We start from the raw sequence: 27500 nt of genomic DNA, 5'->3' as shown, positions 1-27500 counted from the left end.
GCGATAACGAAAATTGTGTTTGTCGACTAATGCTAAAAAATAACATATGTTCGTTTCTAAACTTGATCAGTTTAAAAATTGACTTATTTATATATTTTCTTTTTTTTTTTTTTTGTTTTCTCCCTTAAAATTACATTACACAGAAAAATCGAAATGAAAGGTTGGATCTTTTATCATTTTAATTCTTTAAAGTGTAAACAGATATTACGTTTCGTACAAAGTGAGTATGTCTTCTTCGGACGATTAAATGAATGACATTTTTTCGTCATTCGCTTCGTTAATTGGTCATTAACCTAACATCATGCGTGTGTTGAAAATGTTTACAGTATGATACTCGTCGTGACGCAGAATCAACGTAGGATCGACGCGTAAATGATGAAACGGGGAAATTGCGTAGTTCGTATCTCGCATAACCATGTTCGAGCTATATCCCTTCTTTCGTGGAAAGGGTGTTCCAGGAGTAAATTATTTCTTCATGCATCCATTCTATGAACGTTAAACTACATCGAGTGTAATTGACAGATCATTTATTGAAAATGTAATTATATCGTTAAGTTTTCAAAGAAGTTATACAATAACAACAATAACAAAGAAAAAGGATGATATTTTCTGCAAGTATCTTTTTTTTTTATGATTACGTTGCTATAACAATGAATTATGTTGTCATGTTTCATTGAATTTACTTTTTCATCTATTCCCCGATGACGTTCGTTATACTCATCATAAATTTATTCTCTGTCTTTCTCTATCTCTCTTCCTCCTTCTCTCTGTCTCTCTGTTCATTATTTTGTTTGGAAGTAGCACGTGATGCGATCGATCGTAGAGTTCGTTCAAGAGAAAGAACATAAACGATAAGAATAATGTCCCTATCGAGAATTCGCGAAATTCATCAAAAAGACGTATCTATTAAATTCCTAAATATTTTTTGTTTCTTATCGTTAGTCATCCTACAATCGATTTCTCTCTCTCTCTCTCTCTCTCTCTCTTTCTTTCTTTCTGAATAATTCTTGAATTTCTCGGCTCCTGAATTTTTCAAGAATAACTTGAAAGTTCAAAATGTCAAATGCATGAATCCAAGTACTTGGTTTTCCAACGATAGAGTTTAGTTTAATACTTCGAGGCTAGACAGATAAAATAGACTTCGACTCACTTACTATCAGCTACTATGATCTCTTCACCTGTTATGCTCTCTCTTTCTGTCTGTCTGTCTATCTATCTATCTATCTATCTATCTATCTATCTATCTATCTATCTATCTATCTATCTATCTATCTATCTATCTATCTATCTATCTATCTATTTATCTATCTATCTATCTATCTGTCTGTCTGTCCCCTTCTTTTTCTTTCTCCTTCTCTCTCTCTCTCCCCCCTTTCTCCATCTCTCTCTCCCATTTCTCCCTCTCTCCCTCCTCTTTCGCTTTCCCCTGCAATTCCCATTCACGTTCCTCTTTGAACGATATCGCTTCTAAGCCGACTTGCGCTTCGACTGCTGCTGCTGCTACTGCTGCTGCTGCTGTTGCTGTTGCTGTTGCTATTGCTGTTGCTGTTGCTGTTGCTGCTGCTGCTATTGCTACTGTTGCTGTTGCTGTTTCTGTTGCTGCTGCTGCTTTGTCAATTAGCCCATCAATTTCGCACAGCATTAATCATTATCTCATCGATCCTCTCTCTTGCAAATGCTCATCCCGTAGCTTATTTATTCGACGAATAAGAGAGATATATGCCGATAACAGAATATCCGTATGGTTTGTGTATCGGACGCATCGAGGATTATTTCACGTTAACAGTATTCGTTTTTAACGTTATAATAGATTTTTTTGTTTGTCTAAAAAAGAAAAAAGAAAAAAAAAAGAAAGAAAGAAAAAAAACTTGATCGTCTTAATTAAGATCATTTCTTCTTTTTTCTTTTTTCTTTTTTTTTAATCTTTTCTCTCTTTTTTTCCTTCGGTAGAATTTCAAATAGTTTCTTTAAATGTTAGTTATACCAATTTGAAGATTGAGAGGAAAGAAGGTGACTGGAAAGTTAATAAGTAGATATGTACAGTCTTATTATATAATTAATTATAATTGAGTGCGTGTGTCTATATATGTGTGCACGCGTTAGTATAATTATCGCCTTAAGATAATTTCTCCCTTCTACCTTTTTTCTTTTTTTTTTTTTCGTTTTCAGAATTTCAGATAGCCCCTTAAAATGTTAGTTAATCCATCTAATCGATAGATACATAGAAAGTGAAGTATAGCATATATATACGTATATATGTATGTATGTATGTATATATGTATGTATATTTGGTATAGTTTCGAATTCGATCGATGAAGCTTTTTCGTAAACTAGTTTCCTTCGAAACTCGATCACAGCCATGTCAGTGGTTATGGCCATGATGGTAGGTTCCCACTCAAAGACTTCATCCGAAGCTGTTCAGCGGTTAATCCTATTTGATGTATAGTCGGATTATTAAGAGCCCGTGTCTATCTTTCTCCGTGACTTCGTAAGATATTTTAACGATAGATCAATAATGTGCGTGTGACAAAGAGGAAGGAAAAATTAAACACAATTTTTTAGGTACACTGATGTACCTAACAATATCTTATAATTTTATTTATATTATTTAATTCGTTTTATATATACATATATATATATATATATATATATATATCGTTTTAAAACGATTATAAATAGGATTTTAATACGAGATATAAACGAGTTACTATTAAATGATTATTATCATAGCAAGCGCAGTCTCTTGATCGAACAAGTGCAAGCATTAACACTTTGATATCGCGTAACTAGTATTTACGTAACACCTTTGGAATCACTTTAACGAGCACCTTTGTACATATGATATGATTTCTTGAAAGCATCTTGTTCATTTTGAATAGTTCTATTTTCTCGTTGACAGATCATTAAAACACAAAAATTATATGTAAAGTCGAAAATTATTGTCGATTTTAGTCATGATTTATTAAAAAAAAAAGAAAAAAAGGATAGAAATAAAAGAAAACCAATAAAAAGAATAAAGAAAAAAGAAAAAGCTAACATTTTCATGCATTTAATGAGATCGTTACGATATCATCTTTTATAGCTTCATTTATCATAAGAATCTCACGTAAGAGATGTGTTATTATAATTTTCTTTTTCAGTTCTTCTTCTTTTTTTGTTTTTTTTTCATATTGTTGATTTTTTCTTTTTTCGTTTTCTTTCTTTCTTTTTTTTTTCTTTTTTTTTTCTTTTTTTTTTTTTCGATACATCGCATGCCTCGTATATTTTCGAAACGAGAACGCTCGACAGTTAAAACGAGTCGTTGGAAGATTCGAAGTTCGTACTCGTGTCTCTCTCCTTTCTGAAATCATCTCCTGGAGCGGGCGACCTTGAAACCAGCTGACAAACCGGAGAGAAAGAGAGAGAGAGAGAAGAGGAGAGGAGAGACGACGGCTGTGCGAAAGAAGGATTGCGCAACGCTTCGAAATACCATAGCTTTCGATCTCTCCCTCTCTCTCCCTCCCCCCTCTTTATATCTATCTATCTATCTATCTCATTCTCTCTGTCTCTCTCTCTCTCTCTCTCTCTCTCTCTCTCTCTCTCTCTCTCTCTCTCTCTCTCTCTTTCTTTCTTTCTTTTTTTCTTTCTTTTTTCTGCCTACAGTGGTCCTCCTCATGCCAGATTCTTTTTATTTCTCTTCGGGACGAGTTGTATAAATGGAAAAAAACAACCTTTCTCTACCCGTCCAGCACGATCGATGTATTCGTCTTCTTTTTCTTCTTCTACTTCTTCTTCTTCTTCTTCTTCTTCTTCTTCTTCTTCTTCTTCTTCTTCTTCGTCGTCGTCGTCGTCGTCGTCGTCGTCGTCGTCGTCGTCGTCGTCGTCGTCGTCGTCGTCGTCGTCGTCGTCGTCGTCGTCGTCGTCGTCGTCGTCGTCGTCATCACTGTCCTTGTCGTCATTTTGTTGTCGCCATTTCTTATTTTTCGTCCTCCATCTATTCTTCTTCCTCTTCGTCCTCCACCTCTTCTTCTTCTTCTTCTTTATCCTTCACCTCTTCTTTTTCTTCTTCTTCTTCGTTCTCCACCTCTTCTTCTTCTTCTTCATCCTCCTCTTCTTTTTCTTCTTTTACTTCTACTTCTACTTCTACTTATTCTACTTCCTTTGCCTTTTGCACACACGGGCGAGCATGTGCACGAAATATCGACCGTTCTCCCTTCGTGTGGATTTAGTCTCTAACTCGCATGGATATTCTTTTTTAACGCGACAATTGCTATATATTATGATGAGAAAAAAAGGGAGGAGGGAGGTGGATGAGAATACATGAATATGAGATTAGAATTGTTTCGAAATTTCATTATAATGGCTCGATGTTAATTCGATAAGTAATAAAAAAAAGAAAAAAGAAAGAAAAACGAGGAAAGAAAAATCGCACATGCGTACATATATTTTAAATCGTTAATTGTTCATCGTTAGTTAAAACAATAGTTTTTTAATTTAACATTAGAATTATTGAACTTGTAAATCAACGGTTTTGAGATGGTTTTCTTTTTAATCGATTAACGAAATTATAATTATTAGAAGATTCTTTTCTTTCTTTCTTTTTTCTTTCTTTCTTTCTTTCTTTTTTTTTCTTTCATATCTGTTTCTTTAACCGAAATCTGTTTGTGTTTATTTATTTACTATTTCGACTATTTAAATAAATTACAAATAATGACGAACGAAGAGTGGTATGTGTGAGCGTGTGCGGTTACTTTTTTCTTTTTTTTTTCTTTTTCTTTTTTTTCCTTTTTTCTTTTAGTACTGTCAAACTGGCAGATATGATAAAAATAAATAGTTCTAATGTTAATTTACGATCGTTCTTGAAGTATTAATATTACAAATTTTTTGTCGATAAAAATAATACAATCGCATATGCATACGTATACACACACACACACAAAATAAATGTTACATAGAGTTAGATAGAGAATATTTTAATTTAATCAACTTTAAGTCGTATTAATATATTAATATATTAATATAGTTCGTTAGAATGAAGCTTTTCTCGTATCATCGATTTCGAACTTGTTCCGGACACTGTCTATAATCGTTATTGTTCGTCGTTGCGTTATCGTCAGGTTCGTCTTTTTCTCTTTTTCTTTTCTTTTTCTTTCTTTCTTTCTTTCTTTCTTTTTTCTTTTTTTTCTTTTTTTTTTCTTCTTTTTTTCTTCTTTTTATGTACCTACGAACGAGTCCGTCGATACGCGTCATTCGTAGCAAGACCTTCGAGTTATCGAGAATGCTACTTTGTATTCTCGGGTTCGTAAACGTGGCTGACGTGTATTTCGTACGTTCCGTTCCCATATGCTCGTCATTGTCGTAGTCATTCTGTTCAATCGACCTATCGAACAAACACATCGTGTTTATTTCACAAAATTTTCTATATGCGTTCTTTGTCTTCTAAATTATCGGTCGTTAGCTTTTTGATCATTCCAATTTTAAATTATCTGCATATATATACCTTCGAGAGAGAAGGCAGAAATTTGAATTGTTAGAATTTTTTTCGTCCGAATGCATAATATATATTTCAGTAAATATGATAATATATTTAACATTTAAAAAAAAATCAGATAGATAAAACGTATTGATATTATTATAGGAAGTAGACATTTTCTATTCTATTTCTTTTTTTTTCCGTAATAACGAAGAAAATATAACATTATAGACGAACATTCTCTCTCTCTTTTTTTTTTTTTTCTTTTTCGTTTTGAATATCACAAAGAAAAGATACGAGTAAGATACAGATGTGGTGAATATGATGGAATAAAAAACCGATGCTGTGAAAGGAAATAGGAATTGAGTTGTGGTGATGTGTAGTGGTAATGTCATAGAGAGTGAGAGCGAGAAAGAGAGAGAGAGAGAGAGAGAGAGAGAGAGAGAGAGAGAAAGAGAAAGAGAGAGAGAGAAAAAGAGAGAGAGAAAGAAAGGTATTGAATATATAGAAAAGAAATAGAAGAAAAGAAGAAGGCGAAGGAGAAGGAGGAGGCTGGTATCGGAAGGGTTGTGGCGGGTGAGGCCAGGGACGGTTCTCCATCACTGTGGAAAGGAGCTATGATGGCCACCACCCTCGCTCGCTCATCGTGCTGCTTTTGAAGGTCAAGGTTTCACGCCCCTCTTCCATCGTAGTTACGTGCTAGTGAGGAGGGGTTGGTTGGTGAGAGGAGAAGAGGGTTGTAGAAGGGGCTCGAGGGCGTATCGAGCAGAGTAGTAGTGCTGGTAACAGCAGCAGCATCAGCAGCAGAAACATCAGCAGTAGTAGTACCAGTAGCAGCAGTAGCAGTAGCAGCAGCAGCAGCAGCACAGAAGCAGCAGCAACACAGAAGCAACAGCAGTAGCAGCAGTAGAGGTGTTTGTATTTAGTGGTGCTGGTGGTGGTTTGTGGGTGGTCGTGACTCGACCGATACAGAGAGAAAGAGAAACAGAGAGAGAGAGAGAGAGAGAGAGAGAGACAGGGAGAGAGAGAAAGAGAGAGAGACAGAGAGACAAAGAGAAATAAAAGGTTGAGAGGGGTAGAACGTTACGTAGGTGGCGCCGGAGGGGTGCCGAGAGCCCGGTGCCCAGTATTTATAGCGCTTGCAAACCGATCGATAACGAATAGCGACACTGCGCAGTTGAGAACCCTTGTACCAAAGTCACCCTTCCTTTCTATTCCTCTACCGGCTTTAACTCACCCCTTTAGATCCTCTTTCTCTTTCTTCTTCTTCTTCTTTGTTCCCCTTTTGGATTCTCTAGTCTCTTCATTTTGTTTTTATAGTTAAGTATTTTTGTTTTTTCTTCTTCTTATTTCCCTTCTTCTTTCCCTTCTTCTTCGTATCTTTTTTTTTTTTTTTTTAAACATCGAACGATTTTCGGAAAACATAGAAACTACCTTAAATTTTCTTGTAAATATTCGTCATTCCGCTCGAACAACGGAGATAGACGGAGATGTAACATTGGGATCGTCGAGGGTCCGAAGGTCGACATATCGATTTGCTTGAAATTTGAAGTACGAGGGTTTAACCCTTGCGGCTGTGATAGAGTGTATATACGATGAATGGATATAGAGTAAAGGTAAGGGCGAGACTCTCCCTTTACCTTGCTATCGGTCTGCTCGATTGATTGATCGATCGATCTTTGTGATTCTCGTCTCATGATTTTAATTTATTTGAAATCTTGATTATTTGAAGAGTTTGTTTTGCATTAAATCCATTTTATATATTTATATTTATATATATATATATATTTATTTATTTATTTATTTATTTATTTATTTATTTATTTATTTTTTTATTTACAACTTGATTTTTCTCATAAAAAATTTATCGTTATCACATTTATCTAATAATATTAGATAAATTAATAATATTAGATGTCGAAGAGAAATAGTACAATAAAAAAATGTCAAGGAGAAAATATCACAAAAACGATTACGGAGATAGGGGCACGCCCGCATTATCAGAAATACCGACTAGGAAGATTGTTCGCTCGCAAATGGGCATTGCGCGAGTGCGGATGACAATGGTATATAAAAATCGATAGCCATGCGTCCGTCGTAGGGTGGACGCATTATCGGTTACATGGGTCTTGTGATTTCATCGGGATTCTTTCTCTCTGTTTATCAGAAAAGAATTAAAAAAAAAGATTAAATAGTTAATCGTTTTTTTCTGAATAACGGGAATAAAGGATAATGTTAATCAATCGTACCGAAGAAAGATTAATATTCAAAATGAGAAAAAGAAGAAAGATAATAATTTGTAATTCGATCAAAGGATATCAAAACAGATTATAATAACAGTAATAATAATGATGATAAAGAGGAAAAAAGAAGGAAAAAAAAAAAACAAAAAAAAAGATCAAAAACAAATTCGAAGCTAATTAGTTTCTACCCTGAAAACAAAAGTTAAACAAAAAAAGACGAATGAAGGAGAGTCATGTAATATTAGTGATATGTATAAACTCAAAGGATATCAAGAACGAAAAAAGGATACTGGACAACAGAGACAATAGCAATGGTTCGATTGGAAAAAGGCTGTTGTATAAGATCGACGAAAATCGCCATTCGCGACTCGAAGATATAAAGGGCACAGAGAGCAGCACAAGGTAAAGGACAGGCCGTATCGGTCACATGAGAGAGAGAAAGAGAAAGAGAGAGAGAGAGAGAGAAGGGTAGATGAGATGGAAGGAGAAAGGACCGCCCCCAAAGGCGGGGGTAAGTGCATTGCCATCCCTTTCGCGTTACCGGGCCGTACCAGTAGGCATCCCCCTCCTTGATCTGCGCGCATGAGAAAGAGAGTGCACAAAAGAGGGCACAAAAACAAAGTCATTGGAGGAGGAGAGTAAGAGAGAGAAAGAGAGAGAGAGGTGGGGAGAAGGGAGGAAGAAGGAGGGAGAGAAGGAGAAAGAGAGAAAGGAAGGACTCAAGGAAAGTGAGGCATTTGGGGTTGCTAGTGGAGGAGAGGAAAACAAGGTATGGGAAGAGCGGGGGGTGGGTGGAAGTAGAGGAGGTTAGATCCGGTGCGTTACGTCGGAGAAGTCGAATCACCGGGCGATCGTAAAGGTCGTAGGTGTTCTCTCTCTTTCTCTTTCTCACTCTCTCGGAAACACTCATTCTTTTTTTTTTATTACTTCCTCACTTCTCAGATGCTTCTCGGCAAGTCCTTCAATCGATTAGAAGATAACCAGCTGGCTGTTGGTGTCATTGATGACACCGACATGAGAAAGAGATCGTTCATTTAGGATTTTTCAATGATAAATTTTACGATGATTATTATCTTCGTGGTGTATAAGAGGCAACATGAATGGTTTCATTCGTAAACGTTACAAGAGTGGGGAAGAAAGGGAGAGAGAGAAAAAATGGACAACCTTCAAGTGGAAAAGTTCTACGCTTATCGTTCGTTATCGAAGATGCAACGCGACGGAAAATTACATTAGATTTGTAAAATCTTTTTAATAGGTTTTCTTTTCTTTTTTTTCTATTCATTTTTTCTTTCTTATTTATTTATTTATTTATTATTACTTATATTATTATTATTATTATTATTATTATTATTATTATTATTATTATTATTATTATTATTATTATTATTATTGTTATTATGATTATTATTATTACTATTATTTTCTTTTTTTTTTCTTTTTTAAGAGAAAAACGGAAAAAATGAGTAAAAAGTGTGGATGGATGGATGGAAATTTCAAGTGAAGAAGGAAGTGCGATGTCAACGGGTATTAATCATTGACGATTTCAATCAAAGAGTATATTATTACGATGAACTTGAAATAAATTTGTGGAACGAGCCCACGTTTTCGATCGATTATATACGTCACAAGCAAGATCTCTGAGATGCTCGTGAGTAAATTTATATAGAAAGTATATTTACACGTGATCAAAATTCTCGAGAAAGAAATAGAGAGAGAGGGGGGGGAGTGAGGGAGGGAGAGAAAGGGAGAGAGAGTAAGAAAGAAAGAAATCTTTTGTTAGTTTATTTTCGTTTCATCTCGCTTTTAATAACTTCCTATACGTTGATCCTATTAGTAAGAATGTTCAAATGACATGGACATACGTTAGATTAAAAGTCATCTCATCGAAAATTATATTTCATAATACAATTTATTATTATCAATATCATGACATCGTAGATATAAGAATTAATTTTCGAACCTATCTATAATATCATATAAAATCGTTTCTTCGTAATCGATTATTTTTAAAGAGGATAGAGGTCAAAGTTTTAACTTACGTTATTAACGATCATAATTCATATTTTATAAATATCACGACGTCCATTAAAAATAGAATATCACGTGATCGGCAGTTTACCGAGTTTTTGTTTTACGAGTGAAAAAGAAAGAAAACAAAAAACTTTCTTGCCTTTCTGATTAATTATTGTTCTATTAGGGAACGGATTTCCTTTTAAGAGTTTCACTTGAAATAATCTTGTTCAAACTCCAAGTGCGAACAATTATACTTTTAATGATACTTTATTGTATTAATCGTTAGTTGAAAATGAAGAGATTTTTCTTTCGTTTTTTTTTTTTTTTAAATATGCTTCGACGTTTACGGATTCTTATATTTATACATTTTCGAAAAAAATAACAATTTTAATCGACCAAAAAAGCAGGGAGGAATCTCAGAGTTGACGTGAACACGAATAACACTTCGTTAAATATGATGAAACATGGCCATTGTTTATATTCTTTTTTCTTTTTTCTTTCTTTTTTTTTACATTTATATCATTTTAATGAATTTAAATTAGATTAATCCTTTCGACTTCTTCCGTGTATTTGAGAATTTATAATAATTTTTTTCTTTTTTCTTTTTTTTTTTTTTTTCTTTGTTTTTTCATATAATAGATGGAACGGTATTTACATGTAAATTTCGATTTAAATTTTGAAAAGTCTAATATTATCCGTTCATGATTTTTATACGAATGTCGTGTGTGTGTGTGTGTGTGTGTGTGTAAGAGATAAATTGAACGAAAAAAAAATACAATTTTTTTATATTATCTTGCATATATATATTATTATTATAATATTTTTAATGCGGTATCTTCATTTGCTCGTCTGCGAGTATTTTTCTTTCTCGATTTCATGTTTTTATTTAACGATATGCAAAGAAAAACTAAACGTTTTACTAAAAATATAAATATGTTTCAGCGGAGGATAATATATTATCCGTGAGTAGAATGATGAAACGGTTGCACCGTGCAATTTGTATCGTAATTATAATATGATAAGAAACGGATAGCACCGAAAAAAAAATTTATCGGTTTTTAAAATGTACAAAATCATTTGTTTTATAATACAACGGAGATAATTTTTTTTCGTGTTTAAGAAATTTTCTTGAAGGCAAATAATTTTATGAAAATGAGAAAAGAAAATTCATACCGAATTTTTTACGACAGAAACGAAAAACAGTGTATAATTGAAAATAAAACAATACATAGAAAAAAAGAAAAAGAAGAAAAAAGAAAAAATTGAACGATGAAATATATCGCGTGTTCTATCGAAACACTCGTGTCCGTTAAGTTCGTATAATCTCCAAACGGACAAAATTCACGCCTACTTTCGTAAATCTTGTTGACATTTTTAAAAATAATAATAATAATAATAATAATAATAATAATACACTTTACGATCGTATCACCGACTTTTCCATGGAAGTAATTCGCTTTAGGTATAACCATTACGATTTTAATCTCTAATTTGTATCACTATTTGTCCTTCAAAGAAGATCATAATTTCTCATCCTTTATTTTCTTCCTTTAACGATTATCAAAATTACGATATACCACAAATTATTTCTTTTTATCATCTCATTAGAATCGCTATATTAGGTTAAAAGATTAATTGTAATCATTATCACATGAAAACGTCGATGCGGGAAGGAGAGAGAGGGGGGAAGAGAGACAACGTATGAAACTAATGAATTATGAGGGAATTATCGCAAAATCCATCGATTTATGAGTATGCATGAATTTATGGACGAAATATTTGTCCGCTCATATGTAACGCTCTTGCAATCAAATAGTTATCCTTTCTCTCTCTCTCTCTCTCTCTCTCTCTCTCTCTCTCTCTCTCTCTCTCTCTCTCTCTCGTATACACTTACATACACATTGTTGATATGAATATAGAAAAAGAAAGAAGAGTGACTCTCCTCTTACTTTCCGATAATCCATGATTGGTAAACTTTCGAGAATAAAAAAAAAGAACGTGTTTGCTTTTTTTGTTCTTCATCCCTAAAAAGAAGAAAAAGAAGATATTGAAGAATAAACGACGACGTAGAAGCGAAGTAATATAGTTATATACATCTATCTAAAGAAGGATAAACATCGTTAAATTGCGACGAACTGATTCGCTAGAAGTCGACCCTTTACTCCCACACGATAACGTTATTCTCGGATCACCCAGTACATTATTTTTTATCGTAACTATTCTCTTTTTCTTTTTCTTCGTCGTCGTCGTCGTCGCCGTCGCCGTCGTCGTCGTCGTCGTTGTCGTGTCGCCGTCGTTGTCGTCGTCTTCGTCGTCTTCGTCATTTTCATCGTATTGTATTTTGATACTAAGAATACGACGTGTTTACTGGCTGTGTTTACTGACTTTTCTCGCGATTTTGCTCTTTCTCCTCCCTTCTTTCCCCTCTTGCTTCTATACTACGTCTCTCAATGTTGAGTCATCTTGAGATATACCTACGTGTCGGTGCTCGAGTTCTCTCGCGTGCGATGAACACGCGACGTAGTAATAAAAATAAAATAATAATAATAATAATAATAATAATAATAATAATAATAATAATAATAATAATAACAATAATAATAATAATAATAATAATAATATTCTCCTTGACTCTCACAAAACGAACGATCTCCATTGCTTTTACGCATTCGTCTTGCGCACGTCGTACCCCTTTCATATTTCGTTAATAATAGTAATAGTAATAGTAATAGTAATAGTAATAGTAATAGTAATAGTAATAATAATAATAATAATAATAATAATAATAATAATAATAATAATAATAATAATAATAATAATAATAATAATAATAATAGTAATTTAATAATTTTATATCTTGTTTTTTCCCTCTCTTTCGCAGTAAGCCGACTACATTGCGAGTCAGAATCCTTCAAGATGGATCTTATTTTGGACATCAATAGCTGGCTCTATCCTATGGAATTAGGTGAGTTGTTTTTATCTTCTTTTCATGTCTCTCAATATATATGAAATAAAACGTTTGAGAAGTATTCGTTATCGTGTTTATATAATAAAAAATCCAAATGTATAAACTAGTTCGCTATGTGATTAATTTAATTTAATTCTTATTTCGTGTCACATGTAGAATTATCTGTTATAATTGATATTGTTTAGAAATAGAACGATATAGCATGACTTGTTTATGTCGCGGAAAGAAATTTGATAGACACGGTAGAGAAAAACAGAATGAGAAGGAAAAGCAGGTATATATACAACAAATCGTACACACGTACAATTTTTCCGGTCATGCGCGTGTGTATATATATGTATGTGTATATATATATATATATATATATATATATATTTATATATATATATTTATATATATATATTTATATATATATATATATATATATATATATATATATATATTTATATAAATCAACTGTCTTGTCCAGTATTAATGTAGGTCACGTTCGAGGGAAGACTTTCAAACGTCTTCGTTATATTATCCGTGACCCCAGTTTCTTCGTTAATTTCTTCATAAAGACGACCTTGGATAATATCGTGACAAAGAACGACGTTTTAACGTACAAAAGTGTCGTATCAAAGCCGATCATTCTTTTTCAACTTCGAGAGCAAACGATGGCACTCGGCACTTGTCGTCAATGTACATATGTATGTATATCGATCATTCAAAGTGAACGTTTTTTTAAATAGGGATAGTAGAAACAGAGTTAGATGCAAAGAAACAGAGAGAGAGATAGAGAGAGATAGAGAGAGAGAGAGAGAGAGAGAGAGAGAGAGAGAGAGAGAGAGAGAGAGAGAGAGAGAGAATGTAACAAATCGTCGCAGTGTAGCTTCGTTTGCATTTCATACGAACGAATGCGTCCGTTGTAATTTCCGGTTGGCGAGACGCCTTTTTTCTCTCTTCCTCACTTCCTATAATTTTTTTCTTTTCCTTTTCTGTTAACTTACTAACGTGGAAAAGGAACGTTTTCGAATTTTTTTCATTCTTCTTTTCTCTTTATGATGTTATTATTTAACGGGCGCGCATTCAAGAGAGCGAGAGAGAGAGAGAGTGAGAGAGAGAGAGAGGGAGAGAGAGATAGAGAGAGAGAGAAAGTAAGAAAGAGAACGAAAGTATATCGACTGATTTTGTTCATCTAGAAAAGTGAATTTTATCGGTTTTACTTGACATATGTTTATAAATAAAAAAGTTAAGTTCGATTAACAATCAGGAATAGAATGAGATTTACGAGTTACGAACGTAGAAATTGCGAAGCTCTCTATTTCCTGTATTACTTTCGGTTCAGATGGCACGTGCGATTCGGCTACAAATTTCTATTTTCCCTGTCGAATGAGATTTCGCGAGAGCGTCATGTCCGCTTCAACGATGAATGCCAAATGGAACATATGCCAAGAACAGCTACCGGCTGTACTGCATCTCGAAGTGTATGCTACTCTGCTTGCTTTCATCTCGGCCTTCGACCGGAATCGTTACTTCGGCGCGCATCAACTATTCTCTTTCTTTCTTTTTCATATATTTTGTAAAACGAATTACACTTTTCTCTTTCTTTATTTTCTTTTTTTTATCTTTTTCTTTTTCTATTTTTTTTTCTTTTTTTATTCCATTAAAATTCAATTGGTTAAGGATGATTCTCGGGAGATACTTTATATACAGTGGAAAGAAAAGTGATTTCATTTCTAAAAGGACCTTTACTAATAAATATTTCTTAATAGTTAGATGGCTACGTTTTAAATGGCGTTCCATTTAAAAATACAAATTATTTATTAATCTTACTATTCATGTCTCGCATAAATTGTAATCTCACCTTTGATGCATATTAAGTTTTAGTAAAAAATTCTATCGGTCTTACTTAAGAAAAAGGAAAAGAAAAAAAAATTCTTATCTACTTGATAATAATTTTTAATGAAAATCAGGTACAGCGTATACTTTTCCGATAAACCCAATGAAGTTAGAAAATCCCATGATTTATTTTTCCTTTACCGAGAAAAAAAATGAAAATTTCGGAAAAAAGTTGACATTGATAAAACCACGCTACGTGACTTCGTGTAAGCGCAACTCGGATGCGCAATGAGTGATGAAGAAAGAAAGATCGTACAAAGAAATAGAGAGTAAGAGAAAGAGAAGAAGAGTACAATTCGCATAACCCACTCGGACTTGCAAGTGCGCCCAAGGCCACGTTACGCTGCAGCCGCAGCAACAGCAGCAGCGGCAGCAGCACCAGCACCAGCACGAATTCCGTCCTTCCCGCTTATCCGAACGGTCGGCACAGGGTCGGTTTCGAGAACGCGGCTCCATGGACGCGATCCTGGATCTATCCCGTATTCGTTGGTGAGAGGTGGGAATAGTGCGCGCGAGCGCGTCACACCCACAAGTAACGAAGGACACGAAAGGGTGGGGTTGGCCAGTATCACCGTCGATCCTCCCGCATGTTTACAGATTCATATTCCCCTTCTGTGAGCACTCACACGAATGTACACCCTTCTCTACTTCTCTTTTTCTCTCTTTTATGCGTTCACGGCTTCCCCTCGCTTCATTCCCCACCACTATCGAAAGAGAAAGAGAGAGAGAGAAAGAGAGAGAGAGAGAGAGAGAGTGAGTGAGAGTGAGAGTGAGAGTGAGAGAGAGAGAGAGAGAGAGAGAGAGAGAGAGAGAGAGTATTAGCAACAGAGAGAAGCGCAGCAGCAGTAACCAGAAGATACCTTCCCTCGAGTTTCGTCTACTACAACATCGATCGATCTATATTCTCATTATCGTACAGTGAATACTAGAAAAACGACTAAACAACATGTACGTATGTTTATTATCATCATTTATATTAAAATGTGTGAATCATGAATACGATCAATAAGTACAGAAGAGTTTAGAGATGAGAAAAAAAAACGTATGATAACGAGAAAAAGGATTTACGATAAAGAAAATTCATTCTGAGATTAGAAGGAAAAAAAAGGAAAAAGAAAAGGAAAGAAAAGAAAAGAAGAAAAGATAGAAAGGCGATCGAAATAACAGACGGAGAAAGAAATGCTGGAAGACGAAGATAGAGAGAAAGAAAGAGTATGGTGGGGATAGCGCGCGCGAGCACGCTTACAAGAGGGGTGGCAAGGTTATAGCGCGTGGGGCCAGGCAGCAGGCCGCTGTATTGACGCGCGGCGTCGAGGCTTGCGCGAGATGACGCAATCCCTCTCCCTCCGTTCCCTGGCGAGCATTCGCGAACGTCTCCGAGTTACCCCCACTAATCGGACTTGACTCGCCCCGGCGAATCGTGGCTCTCCCCACTCCGACGTTAGCCGCGACGGCGACGGCGACGGCGGCAGCAGCGCAAGCAGCGCTCCCGCCTCACCTGGTAGCTCCCTCAAGTTCAATGCCAAGGTCAAAGCGGCTTAGACTCGGAGCCGTGTCGGTCGCGCGCGCCGCGCTCTCCGCTACTCGCTCCGTGCTACGGAAGAAGTCGACTACGTTCGTGTGTGGATTCTTCCGCTCTTTATTGCGATACGTATTTTCTTCTTGTTTCTTTTTCTATTTCTTCTTTTCTTTTTTTTTCCTTTTCTCTTTTTCTCACACTTTCTCTCTCTCTTTTACTCTTTTACTTTCTACCTTTATATTTATTTCTCTTTCTCGCTCAATCTCTTTCTTTCTCTTTCTCGCTCAATCTCTTTCTTTCTCTTTTGCTCTCTCTCTTTCTCTCTCTCTCTCTCTCTCTCTCTCTCTCTTTCTCTCTCTCTCTCTCTCTCTCTCTCTCACTCTCTCCCGCGAAAACGGTGATTATCGGTGAAAAAGTACCCGCGGCGGACATCTTGTTTGATTCGTGTGACGTCAGTGGCGGAAATTTCGAGCGTGTTCCTCTTTCTCGCAACGACGACGACGACAACAAGGATGAGGAGAAATGACGCCGCGTGGGCGTCGACGAGGGAGGCAGAAAGGGAGAAGAGAGAGGGAGAGCAAAGGGTGAACAAGAGAGAGAAGCTGTGTACTGCCTCGCGAGGATCGAACACCAGCCTCATCCGTTAATCGTCGTTGCGAGTCTCGTCGTGAAGGAACAAGGTTGCGACAGGTGTGCGTACAGTTCTCTACTAAACTACTACTACTATTATTATTGCTACTTTACTACTATCGTATTTGGATTCATCTGTTCCATTATTATCCGGATGAAGGAAGAGGAAATTGTCGAGGGAGAATGATATACATATGTATGTATATGTATATGTATTTGTATATATATATATGTATATATATATTCGTCGTGTTGCTTATTGCTCTATTCGGAGAATTCCGGGATACTGCATTATTTGATGACATGCAACGAGTGCGCTGCGTCTCTTCTTCGCGATCGATGATCACAACGATCATGCGAATTTGTCGGGGATCGTCGGCGTAGCGTAGCAATACCTCTCTCCCCTTCCGCTGCACCGAGCTGTGGCGCACTTTGACGTCAAGAAGCAAGATGGCGGTTTTTGGGTAGCCCGGAGAAGAGCGCGGCGGTCATCGCTTGTGCGTCGTCGTTGTCGTCGTCATAATTGTATTCGTAATCGTAGTCATAGCTATAGCCATAGTCGTAGTCTTTTCTCTAGCGTCGTCATCATCTTCGTCTCTTCGTATTATTCATATCAACGCCATTCAACATAATTCTCCTTTGGATTTTGTGCTACGGTATCGTCTTTCACTTCCTATCTCTCTTTTTCTCTCTCTATTTATCTATATATTTATCTACTTGTCTATCTATCTGTCTATCTATATCTCTTTATCTCTCTCTCTCTCTCTCTCTCTCTCTCTCTCTCTCTCTCTCTCTCACTCTCTCTCTCTCTTTCTTTCTATAATATTTTATAATATAAATAAAAAAATTTCTATTTATTCGAGATTAAATAAAACGATCATTTGATGTTTTGAATGAACACACGATTATACGACTATTAGAAAGGAAAAGCTTGTTTGTAATATGGTGGAGAGATTGTGTGTATAGGGGAAAGGAAGTTCGATCGTTCGTCTTACTTTCGAAATTACCAAGATCGTTCTCACGGAATCGTGAGACGCACGCAAGGTCGCGAATCCACCATGTCTCTCTCTCTCTCTTTCTCTCTCTCTCTCTCTCTTTCTCTCTCTCTCTCTCTCTCTCTCTCTCTCTTTCTCTCCGTCTCTCCGTCTCTCTTTGTGTCTATACTTACAAGTACAATTTCTAGTAGGATCAATTGGTTACGTAGATCTTCCAATATCGTTGTCTTCTCTCTCTCTCTCTCTCTCTCTCTCTCTCTCTCTCTCTCTCTCTCTCTTTGTCTCCTATTCCCCTCCTAAATCCCTCTCTCTCTTTCCCCTCCTCTTCCTCCTCCTTCTCCTCCTCCATCTCCTCTTCCTCCTCCTACTCGTACTCGTGTTCGGCGGTATCGATCGGCGTGATACTATAGCATTTTCATGAATATATGTTCACGGAATTAACCCTGACCTTGTACTCACAGTCTAACTTCTCTTACGTGTAGAATCTCTAACGATCGTAACAACGAACATGCGTTTCCTTTTTCTACGATAAGATAAGAAGATTCATTGAAAAAGATATTGTTTATATCTTTCTCATTTACGAAGCAACCATGCGATTCTCTTTCTTTCTATGTCTCTGTCTGTCCCTATATCTGTCTATATTTCCTCTCCCAATAGCAAGCGTACACCCTAACCTCCTTTCACAATCCGAGTCCCTTTTCCCTTTCAGATCCATCGCTAGTATCTTTCTCTTCTCTCTCTCTTTCTTCTCTCTTCTCTCTTTCTTCTCTCTTCTCTCTTTCTTTCTTCTCTCTTCTATCTCTCTTTCTTCTCTCTTCTCTCTCTCTTCTATCTTCTCTCTCTCTCTCTCCCTCTTCTCTCTTTTCTCTCTCTCTCTCTCTACTTACCTATCTACCTACCTACCTACCTCCCCTTCTCGTCCTTCACCCGATTTCTCTCGTCCTTTTCGCTCGTAACTCCCCTCCAAGTCGTATCTTTCGCGTTAAGGATTCTTCGTGTACGTGTTGCCTTCTCTCGAGCGAGGAACTTTGCGTTTCGCATATTTTAACCATCCGAGCGTGCAGTTTAGATCATAATGGCTTATTGTTCCATAAGACATTTCTCAAAGTATTAATTTGACTTGTACACTTAAAAACATTTTGTTCGTAAGTTTAAACGATCGATAATAATAGTTAATTAATAATTAATTAACATGTAAATTTATGAAATATGCAGATTAATTTATTCTACATATACGCACACACTATTATTGCTTATTTTTCTATAATCATCATCGTCGTCGTCATCATCATCATTATCATCATCATCATCATCTCTGTTATCAGCATCATCATCATTATCAGCATCAGCATCGTCATTGTTGTCTTTATATTTCGAATGTCGAAATATAAAATGTTGAAAAAAAGAAAATAAATAAGCTAATCACGTTTTGACAGTTCATTTTCTAAATCTTTCTCATTTGACGTAGTTACATAGAACGCGTGACTAATCACACATACGTCTCATATCGGAGTTTCGGTTTCGGTCGTTTTCGGCCGTTTTCGTCGGAGCTCGACTCGACTCGACTTGGTTCGACTTTGCTTTGCGGGAGTAATTTACTGATCGCTTATGTAATCGCCAATATCGCGAGACCGTTCGTTCGTGGTTGCCATCATCGTCATCGTCACCGTCACAGTGTCCAACAATTTTGAATTACTCGACTAACGCGCATTTGACTTTTACACGAGCTTTGTAACTCTTTACTCTATTATAGATCTGTCGAGCCAATGGAAGTAACGATCGTAAATGAATAAAAAATTTATCAAGTACGATTCTATTCAAGATACATATATTTCCATGTATGTATCCTCATTAAATATTTGATTTTTTTAATTTCCTATTCGAACCCTCCCCTATTTTCTTAATTAATCATCTGCAATGAAATGATCGATGACGATCAAAGATAGAACTGTTAAAAAGAATCGATAGAAATAATTAAAAAAAAAAAAAAAAAAAAAAAAAAAAAAAAAAAAAAACGAAACTTGCAGGTTCTCATTTTTACTCAATCCCCGTTATGCCTTGGAGTCATTAATAGTACACTGATACAAAAATAGTCTTGACATATTCTGATATATTTGATCGTTATTAAGATAATGGAACGCAAAAGATCGATATCTCTTTTTCCTTCGAATTCTCACTGTATCGTTTATCTTTATTTTTCTTTTTTTCTTTTTCTTCTTATTTCTCTCTCTCTCTCTCTCTCTCTCTCTCTCTCTCTCTCTCTCTCTCTCTCTCTCTCTCTCTCTCTCTCTCTTTATTTTTTCTTAGTAACGTCGTTTTCTTTCTTTATTTCAGGTGACAAATTTCGCTTAGTATTAGCAACGACTCTTCGAGAGGATGGTTATCCAGACGGAGGCGAATGGAATGCAACCGATCAAGAAGGTGGTTCGAGAGCAGACAGTTTTGAGTACGTGATGTCGGGAAAGGTTTATCGGATCGAGGGTGACGAGGCAAGCAACGAGCCTAGCAGTAGATTGTAAGTTTTTTAATGATTCATTGATTCATTAATTAATTTGTTTTACGTTAATAGAGATTAAATAATATCTTAAAATGGATCTCATATGATTTTAATTTATTTATTTCTTTCTTTTTTTATTTTTTTTTTCTCTTTATTTTTACGATTCGTAATCGAATAATACCTTTAATTGAATTTATAAAGAACAGATCGAGAATAGATCTACTTTAATAAAATTCGTATTAATTAATTTACTTTTTTTCTTTCGATACGCGTAAAGTTAATTCGTATAATTGAGAAGAAAGTGGTCAATTAATCGATTGGACAAATTGTATGATATATTCTCGTCTGTATAAACATTAATTTTACTTTAAATGCGATCTAAATATTTCATTGATATTATTCCTCGTCGCTACGTAAAACTGGTATAGGTATGATATATATATATATGTATATATATATATATATATGTATATATATACACATGTAAAGAGGATATATATACATATTATTATACGTGGTGGCGGCGACGAAGCGCGTAAACGCGCGCTTCCGCTCTGTGATCTCTGATTGGCCCGCTTCCAGTGCTCTCTCCAATCTCGTACCATCTCGACCATCACTAAATAAAAGCGTATTACTTTATACGAAAGGAATGAAAGAGTATAGAACGCCAGTCTTTTTTTTTATGTGCAAACAACGTAAAAAAAAAATATATATATATACCAAAGAAAAAAAAAAGATTACAAAAAGAAATGGAAAAGGAAAGAGGAAGACAAAAAAGGAAAACAAAAATGGGGGAAAAAAGATCGATTGTTTATAAACAATAATAAAAAAAATGTGAACGCGCTTTTGTCAATCAACGATAATATTTATATATTTTTTTTAATACAAACATTAATCGATATAAATTGGATATATAATTTTTTAAAGGTACTTGTATATCTCGTCTTTATGAACGAAGGAGAATGGTGGGCTGATCAACAACAGTTAATACTACTTAGAATCTATATTTAGAGTTTTACTCGATTTAAATGAAAAATGATAGACGCGTACAAAGTAAAAACATTTTTAATAGAGTTATCTTTAAGTGAGTCACGTTAACATAAAAAAAAACAAATAGAATAGATACGATAAATTCTTATATACGATAATAGATAAAAAAGAAAATTATAATTTTATTTTCAATCTTATAGATTGAATTTTTTTCGAAATCTCTTTATAGTTTCGATATCTTACGAATCTCGATAGTATACGAATTACGTATCATCACTGTTTATCACGAGGACGTTAATTTCGTTCGTGGACCTTGACATTACTTAAATGGTACGAGCCATAAAAGCCGAACGAGTAGACGTTTCTTTGTTCCGTATTACGTAAAAAAATTAATGATAGCTTCATCGAGTTTTTATGTGTGTTTCAAAATCGAGTCTTTAAAAATATATATATATATATATATATATATATCTATCTATATATATTTTATTTTATCTAATATATATATACATACATACACATATATGTACGTATACATATACATACAGGGTGTCCGAGAATAAGAGAAGCATATTTTAGCGACTGATTTTAGCTCATCTAAGCAATAAAAAAATAGTTATCAAAAGATTCAGCGAGAAAACAAAGTCAAATGGTGCGTATCTTTATATGAACTTGTTTTTTTCTTATTGTACAGATTTGTTGAAGTCACTCCTAAAATATTTTTCATTTATTCTGAGACATTCCGTGTATAAATATAAATATGCACGCGCGCATGTGTGTTCGTGCGTACATGTGCGTTTGTGTGTATGTATATATATATTTTTTCATTTCGTGTAAAATAAAAAAAAACAAACAAACATTACGGTTACAAAAGTTTAAAAGAGATAAAGTTAATTCAAGAGCGACTTATCGTTGACCTTGAAATACGATTGAGATGTCCCAGATGGTAAATGTCGTATCGTCATAAGAGAATGATGCAGGTTATCGAAGTGGAATTCGAGCGTTCGACTATGTCTGTGTGTATTCATGATATTATTGTCAAAGATAGAATGCAGCGTGGTGCATGTAGACACTCGATAAGATAAGACCGAGCAAAGCGCATACAGCTAGGTTACAGTAGACATTTTTTAATCAAACGAAAAATATCTTTATACTCTCTCGTAGATATCGCAAGAATTTTTAATCGTTTCAAAAGAAAATAAAACAAAAAAACAGAAAAAAGATTTTTCTAATATTTGACAGGAGAAGTATCTCGAAGGAATATATTTGACAGGAAATTTATAAATATCTTAAAAACTTTGAACGTAAATAATCTTCAAAAATCGAATTACAATTTTCTCATTCAATTTTAATTAACATAGATATTTGAATTTGCATTAGGAATTAAAAAAAAAAAGAGAAAAAAAAACCACTTGCATTGATCGTTTTCAATTCGTCTCGACAATTATCGTATCTTCTTCTCTTTCATTAGTTTTATCGCGCAAATTCAATATCTAGTTCTGAAAAAAAAAGGAAAGAAGAAAAAAAGAAAGAAATCTATCATAATTAATCCTATTAATTCAAGAAGAAGGAAGAGAAATTGAGGAAGAAATTGTATTTTCAATCTATAACAGTTTTTTTTTCCCCTTCTCAATTTATTAAAAATCGTCGACAGTTATATTACAATTATCGGTAAAATTCCAAGGGAGATAAATAGTAATATTTGATTTAACCAAAATTTATTCATTAGTTGGGAAAATAATGGATGATAAATTTTAACCCGCACATACTCGGCCGGTAACGGATCAGACAATTGGAGTATCGAATTTTCGCACGCTCAGCAGAGCTACGAGGAGAGAAGAAGTACTTCGTTATCGCTTTATCTCTATCATCCTTCGCTACGACATCAAAAAAAAAAGAAAAAAAAAAGGAAAAGAAAAGATAAAATATCCAACAAGGAGAGAGACAAAAGAGAAAGAGATGAGGAGTAAGAAGAGGAGAAGGAGAAGGAGGAGGAGGAGGAGGAGAAGTAAAAGTAGAGTCGGCGAAACGGGGAAAAAACAAAAAGATATCAAAAACAAAACTAAAAAAGAAAGAAACAAAAAACAGAACAAAAAAGAATAGAGAGAAAAAAAGAGAGAGAAAAGATATGAGAAGAAGGAGAAGAATCATGGTGGTGGTAATGATGATGATGTTGATGATGATGATGTGGATGATGATGAGGATGAATCGAAGCGACGAAGCACGGTCGGTAAAATAGTGTGGATGGCAAAAGAAAGGAGGTGGCGAAAGCTGCTCTCGGAGAACAGGGAGCCACTCTGCGTTCACTCGGTAGATAATGAAGCGAGTGAACACAGCTGGTGGTATCTCAGTTTTCTGGGGGCGTTGGCAACTCTCATTGGTTTACCAGCTGACCACTACAACCCGGTTGTCTCTCTTTCAATCTCTCGGATGCAGAACTTCTCTGGTCTCTCTCGAAGAGCTCGCGAAGCTTGGCCTTTGTGGTCATCATTGCTACTCCTCTTTCTCTCCCTCTCTCTCTCTCTCTCTCTCTCTCTCTCTCTCTATATATATATATATATATATATATATATATATATATATATCTTTCTTTCTTTCTTTTTTTTTCTTTCTCTCTCTCTTTATTTCTATGTGATCTCAAAAGAGAATTCTCTACGAGAACGAAGAAGGAGGACGGAAGAGAGAAAACCGGTCGACGTGTTGTAATCAAGATAAAAAAGAGGATCGTTAAAAAAAAAGTGGACATGTACACGCGAAGAAACTTCCTTTCGTTCGTAGGACACTCAATCGACCATGACAATGACTACGTCGATATTCGTTCTCGATCTCTCTCTCTCTCTCTCTCTCTCTTTTTCTCCATCAAGGATCCATCATGAAAATTTTGATCGCATAAGAACACTTACGAATTTAGAAGGGATCATCTTGGACCGCCGTTAGTTTATTTTCGACCGACCCACGCTTAAAGATCTTATCTTACATATTTTCGTTAAATCTTGGCAGTTCCATTTTATCTTACGATGCATCATGATCATGATTATCATCATCATCATCATCATCATCCTCTTCTTCTCGTTCTTCCATATCAGCAATTTTCTATTTTCATTCACTAGGTAAGAGGAGGACGAGTACAACGAAGTGACCTCTTAATCATTTACAGTTCTCCACTGTCAACTCTCTCTCTCCCTCTCTCTCTTTCTCTCTTTCTCCCTCTCTGTCTATCTGTCTGTTTGTCTATCTCTATCTGTATCTCTCTTTCTCTTTGTTCGTCGCTCGTTAAATTTCATCCACTGATTGACTACTTGTGATTCATTTTACAAAGTACGTTTCACATAAAGTGATCATATTTGATTTTTCTTACTTCTCCGGAGAACAAAGATTAGGAATCGTCATCATCGTCGTCGTCGTCGTCGTCGTCGTCGTCGTCGTCATAATCATAATCATCATCGTAATCGTCATCGTCGTAATCGTCATCGTAGTCGTCGTCTTCGCCTTCATCTTCATCTTCATCTTCATCGTTATTGTCGTCCTCTTCGTCCTTGTCGTCGTTTTATTATAATCTAGCTTTGAAACGTTTTACACTAAATATCCTCGAGGGTATAAGAAAGTAAGATCCTTTAATCGATATATTTAATTAAGAAAGACGTACGTATCATTCATCGTCTTGTCATGAGTTAAAAGGAAGACGGAAATGGGATAATATATAGCTTCGATATCACCTTGGATTTGATTTTATCATCTTTGAATATTTCGAGACCGATTTGGTGTATAATCGATTATTAATGAAGAAGACGTATAGTTTCATAAAAGTAAAATTTTCATAAGTTCCATAAGTATTAAAGAGAATGGAATTTATAAATTTTATCGTCTTTCTATTTTTTAATATATATATTTTTCTTTTTTGATTAGTGTACATATGTCTATGTATGCGCGTACGCGCGTGTGTCTCTCTATGAATATTCTAATGTCACTTCAATTCGTACGTAGGCGTATACATGTACGCGTACAACTATATATTATATATATATATATATATATATATATATATATACATACATATGCACATTGGTATACGTATATATACATTGATATATGTATGTACGCGAGGCCAAACGGGGGCGTGACATCTGGGAAATGAATTATTGATCGGGGTCGTCCGAGACCCCGGAATGGATATAGCTAATCCGTTGGCAACGCGCAGGCACACGCATGATGTTGCCAACAACGCGTAATGCAACCTCGATAGGCCTTCTATGTGTGTACTGTACCATTCTATGTGTTGCTGTCGTGTGCGTGTTATATGTCTCTACGTCCTTTACCTGTGTCCCGGTCTCTCGATTCTCCGTTAATTATTCCAACCAACGCGAATCGATTTCGTGAGAGCTTTGTCCAATATATATATATATACGTGCGTGCACTCGCGCCCGCGCGTATGTGTTTTTTCGCGTTGTATATGATGATGTGTGTGTTCTTGTCGTGTCGCTCGTGAAAGTCATATCTTTCTCTCTAATCGACAATAGACGTCTATCTCTCTCTAACATTTTTATTTGAAATCAATTTTTCAATTAACTTTCCTTCATGTTTTTACTTCGAAAGAAATAACGATAAGAAAAAGCTTATGAAAAATAATGCAAAAAAATCTTTGTATTTAAAAAAGAAAAAAGAAGAAAGAAAAAAAAATCGAAAATTTTCTATACGTTTCTCTTTCTAATTTAAGCATTTTAAGAGTTTATCGAAAGGTCACAGTGTCTTTGTGTTACGTTTTATTGTAACAAAAGAAGAAAGAAAGAAAGAAAGAAAGAAAAAAAAACAACTCAAATTATATTTTGTTCTTTTTTTTTGTTTTTTTTTTTCTATTTTTTTTTTATTTTTTGTTACTCTCTTAGAAGACAAAATTTAAAGATAATATAAAAGAGACTTTGTATGTTCGTTCGTTCCTCGAATTTCGCGGTTAAGAACGGTAATACAATCCTATTGTAAACCGCAAGAAATTTTTTTACTTAGCTCTCGTCGTACCAGCCAGCTAGCCAGCCAGCCAGCAAACAAGTCAGCTGATCACGGACGGTGCCTATTATCACGCGCGTGCGTGCACGCGTGCGCATGAGTAAGCAACATTATGATTGGTCGAGGGACGCGCGCGCATACGGCCCTCTAGTCGCGGACGCAAGGTCGTCCGGGCTGTCAAAAACAGCTGAGTCGCGCGCACGGGCGGCCAATCAGCTGATGCTCGAGCTTTTAGCTGGGCTTCGACCAGCTTCCAACCAAATACTTGCTTTATTATTTCGTCGTTTATTATTCTTTAATATTTACTTTATTTCATTTTTCTTTCTTCTTGCTTTTGCTCAACTTCCCTCTCTCTTTTTTTTCGGTTATTACAACGTCATAGACGAAATACGGTTATTAATATATACGTATATTCTTTTTTTTTTTTTTCTTTTTTTACATTGGCTTTTAAATGCTCAAATGGAAAGAAGATTAATTAAAGCGGGAAAGTTCAGCAAGTGTTTTATTTTCTTTTTTCTTTTTTTTTTCGAATTTAAAACTCATAAAACGAGATTTAGTCTTTTCAACACTTTTCTTGCGTAAACGATAATGTTATATTTTATCCATTTAATAGAAGACTAAAAAGAGATAATGAGTAAAGATTTGTGTTCTTTGTCCTTATTATTGTATTAGCTACTTTAATTGCGTTTTTAAGATCCTTATTTTCCTCCCTCCTCTATTTCTCTTAAATATTATAAATTGATGATAAAAGTGATTGAATTAAAACGCAACATCCGTGTGGTTCTTGTTTTTCTTTATAATATGAAAGTTTATAATAGATCACTAATAAAAGATTGGTAATATAAAAAAGGAAAAATAAGAAGATGACGATGAAGAAAAAGAAAAAAAAGAAGAAGAAGGAGAAGGAAAAATGAAATGATACTCATTTATCACGTCAACATAACTTAACCATGTTATGCTCAGGTTCTCTATCTTCGCCGGTAGCATATTAATTTCAAGGCAATGAGTTAGCACACATATCGTGCTTTTATACAGAAGGTAATAAATAGTAGTATGAAGTTCCTCGATAAATGATCAGCGACCGGGGGTAGAGAGAACTCGTAGGTTACGTGTTTCATATCCTATATGATTTTCAACAAAGATCTCTATGAGACTATAAAAAGAAAGAAAGAAAGAGAGAGAGAGAGAGAGAGAGAGAGAGAGAGAGAGAGAACAAACATACAGATACATCAGATGATATACATACATAGTACATGCTCGCAAGTATCAAAGACCCTACATTTCCTGACGGATGCACCAAATTGCAGAACA

The 27500-nt window shown here is 35.1% G+C and overlaps 1 protein-coding gene and 1 long non-coding RNA gene across 6 annotated transcripts in view; both read left to right on the top strand.

Moving 5' to 3' along the window:
* LOC118449605 (uncharacterized) overlaps window positions 1-617 on the top strand; it is a 2405-nt gene extending 1788 nt beyond the window's left edge. The window contains exons 3-4 of one of the 3 annotated variants that reach the window (XR_014982820.1): window positions 1-220; window positions 327-617. The exon at window positions 1-220 is cut by the window's left edge and continues 204 nt beyond it. This is a non-coding gene — a long non-coding RNA (uncharacterized LOC118449605). The other 2 variants (XR_014982821.1, XR_014982819.1) reach the window with 2 other exon arrangements.
* The window catches only part of Rpb8 (DNA-directed RNA polymerases I, II, and III subunit Rpb8), a 71052-nt gene that overhangs the window by 14862 nt on the left and 28690 nt on the right, over window positions 1-27500 (top strand). For 2 of the 3 annotated variants that reach the window (XM_035884383.2, XM_085660643.1), the window contains exons 3-4: window positions 12590-12673; window positions 20036-20216. In XM_035884383.2, the coding sequence (XP_035740276.1) occupies window positions 12590-12673; window positions 20036-20216 (265 nt within the window). Of the gene's footprint in view, window positions 1-12589; window positions 12674-20035; window positions 20217-26189; window positions 26666-27500 lie in introns of those variants that run through there. The other variant, XM_085660644.1, reaches the window with a different exon arrangement.

This window comes from Vespa mandarinia, chromosome 12 (genome assembly GCF_050613455.1).
Source record: "Vespa mandarinia isolate Hongniang chromosome 12, ASM5061345v1, whole genome shotgun sequence".
NCBI lineage: Eukaryota > Metazoa > Arthropoda > Insecta > Hymenoptera > Vespidae > Vespa > Vespa mandarinia.
The sequence above is the reverse complement of the archived record's forward strand: the minus strand, read 5'-3'. Positions and strand labels throughout refer to the sequence as shown.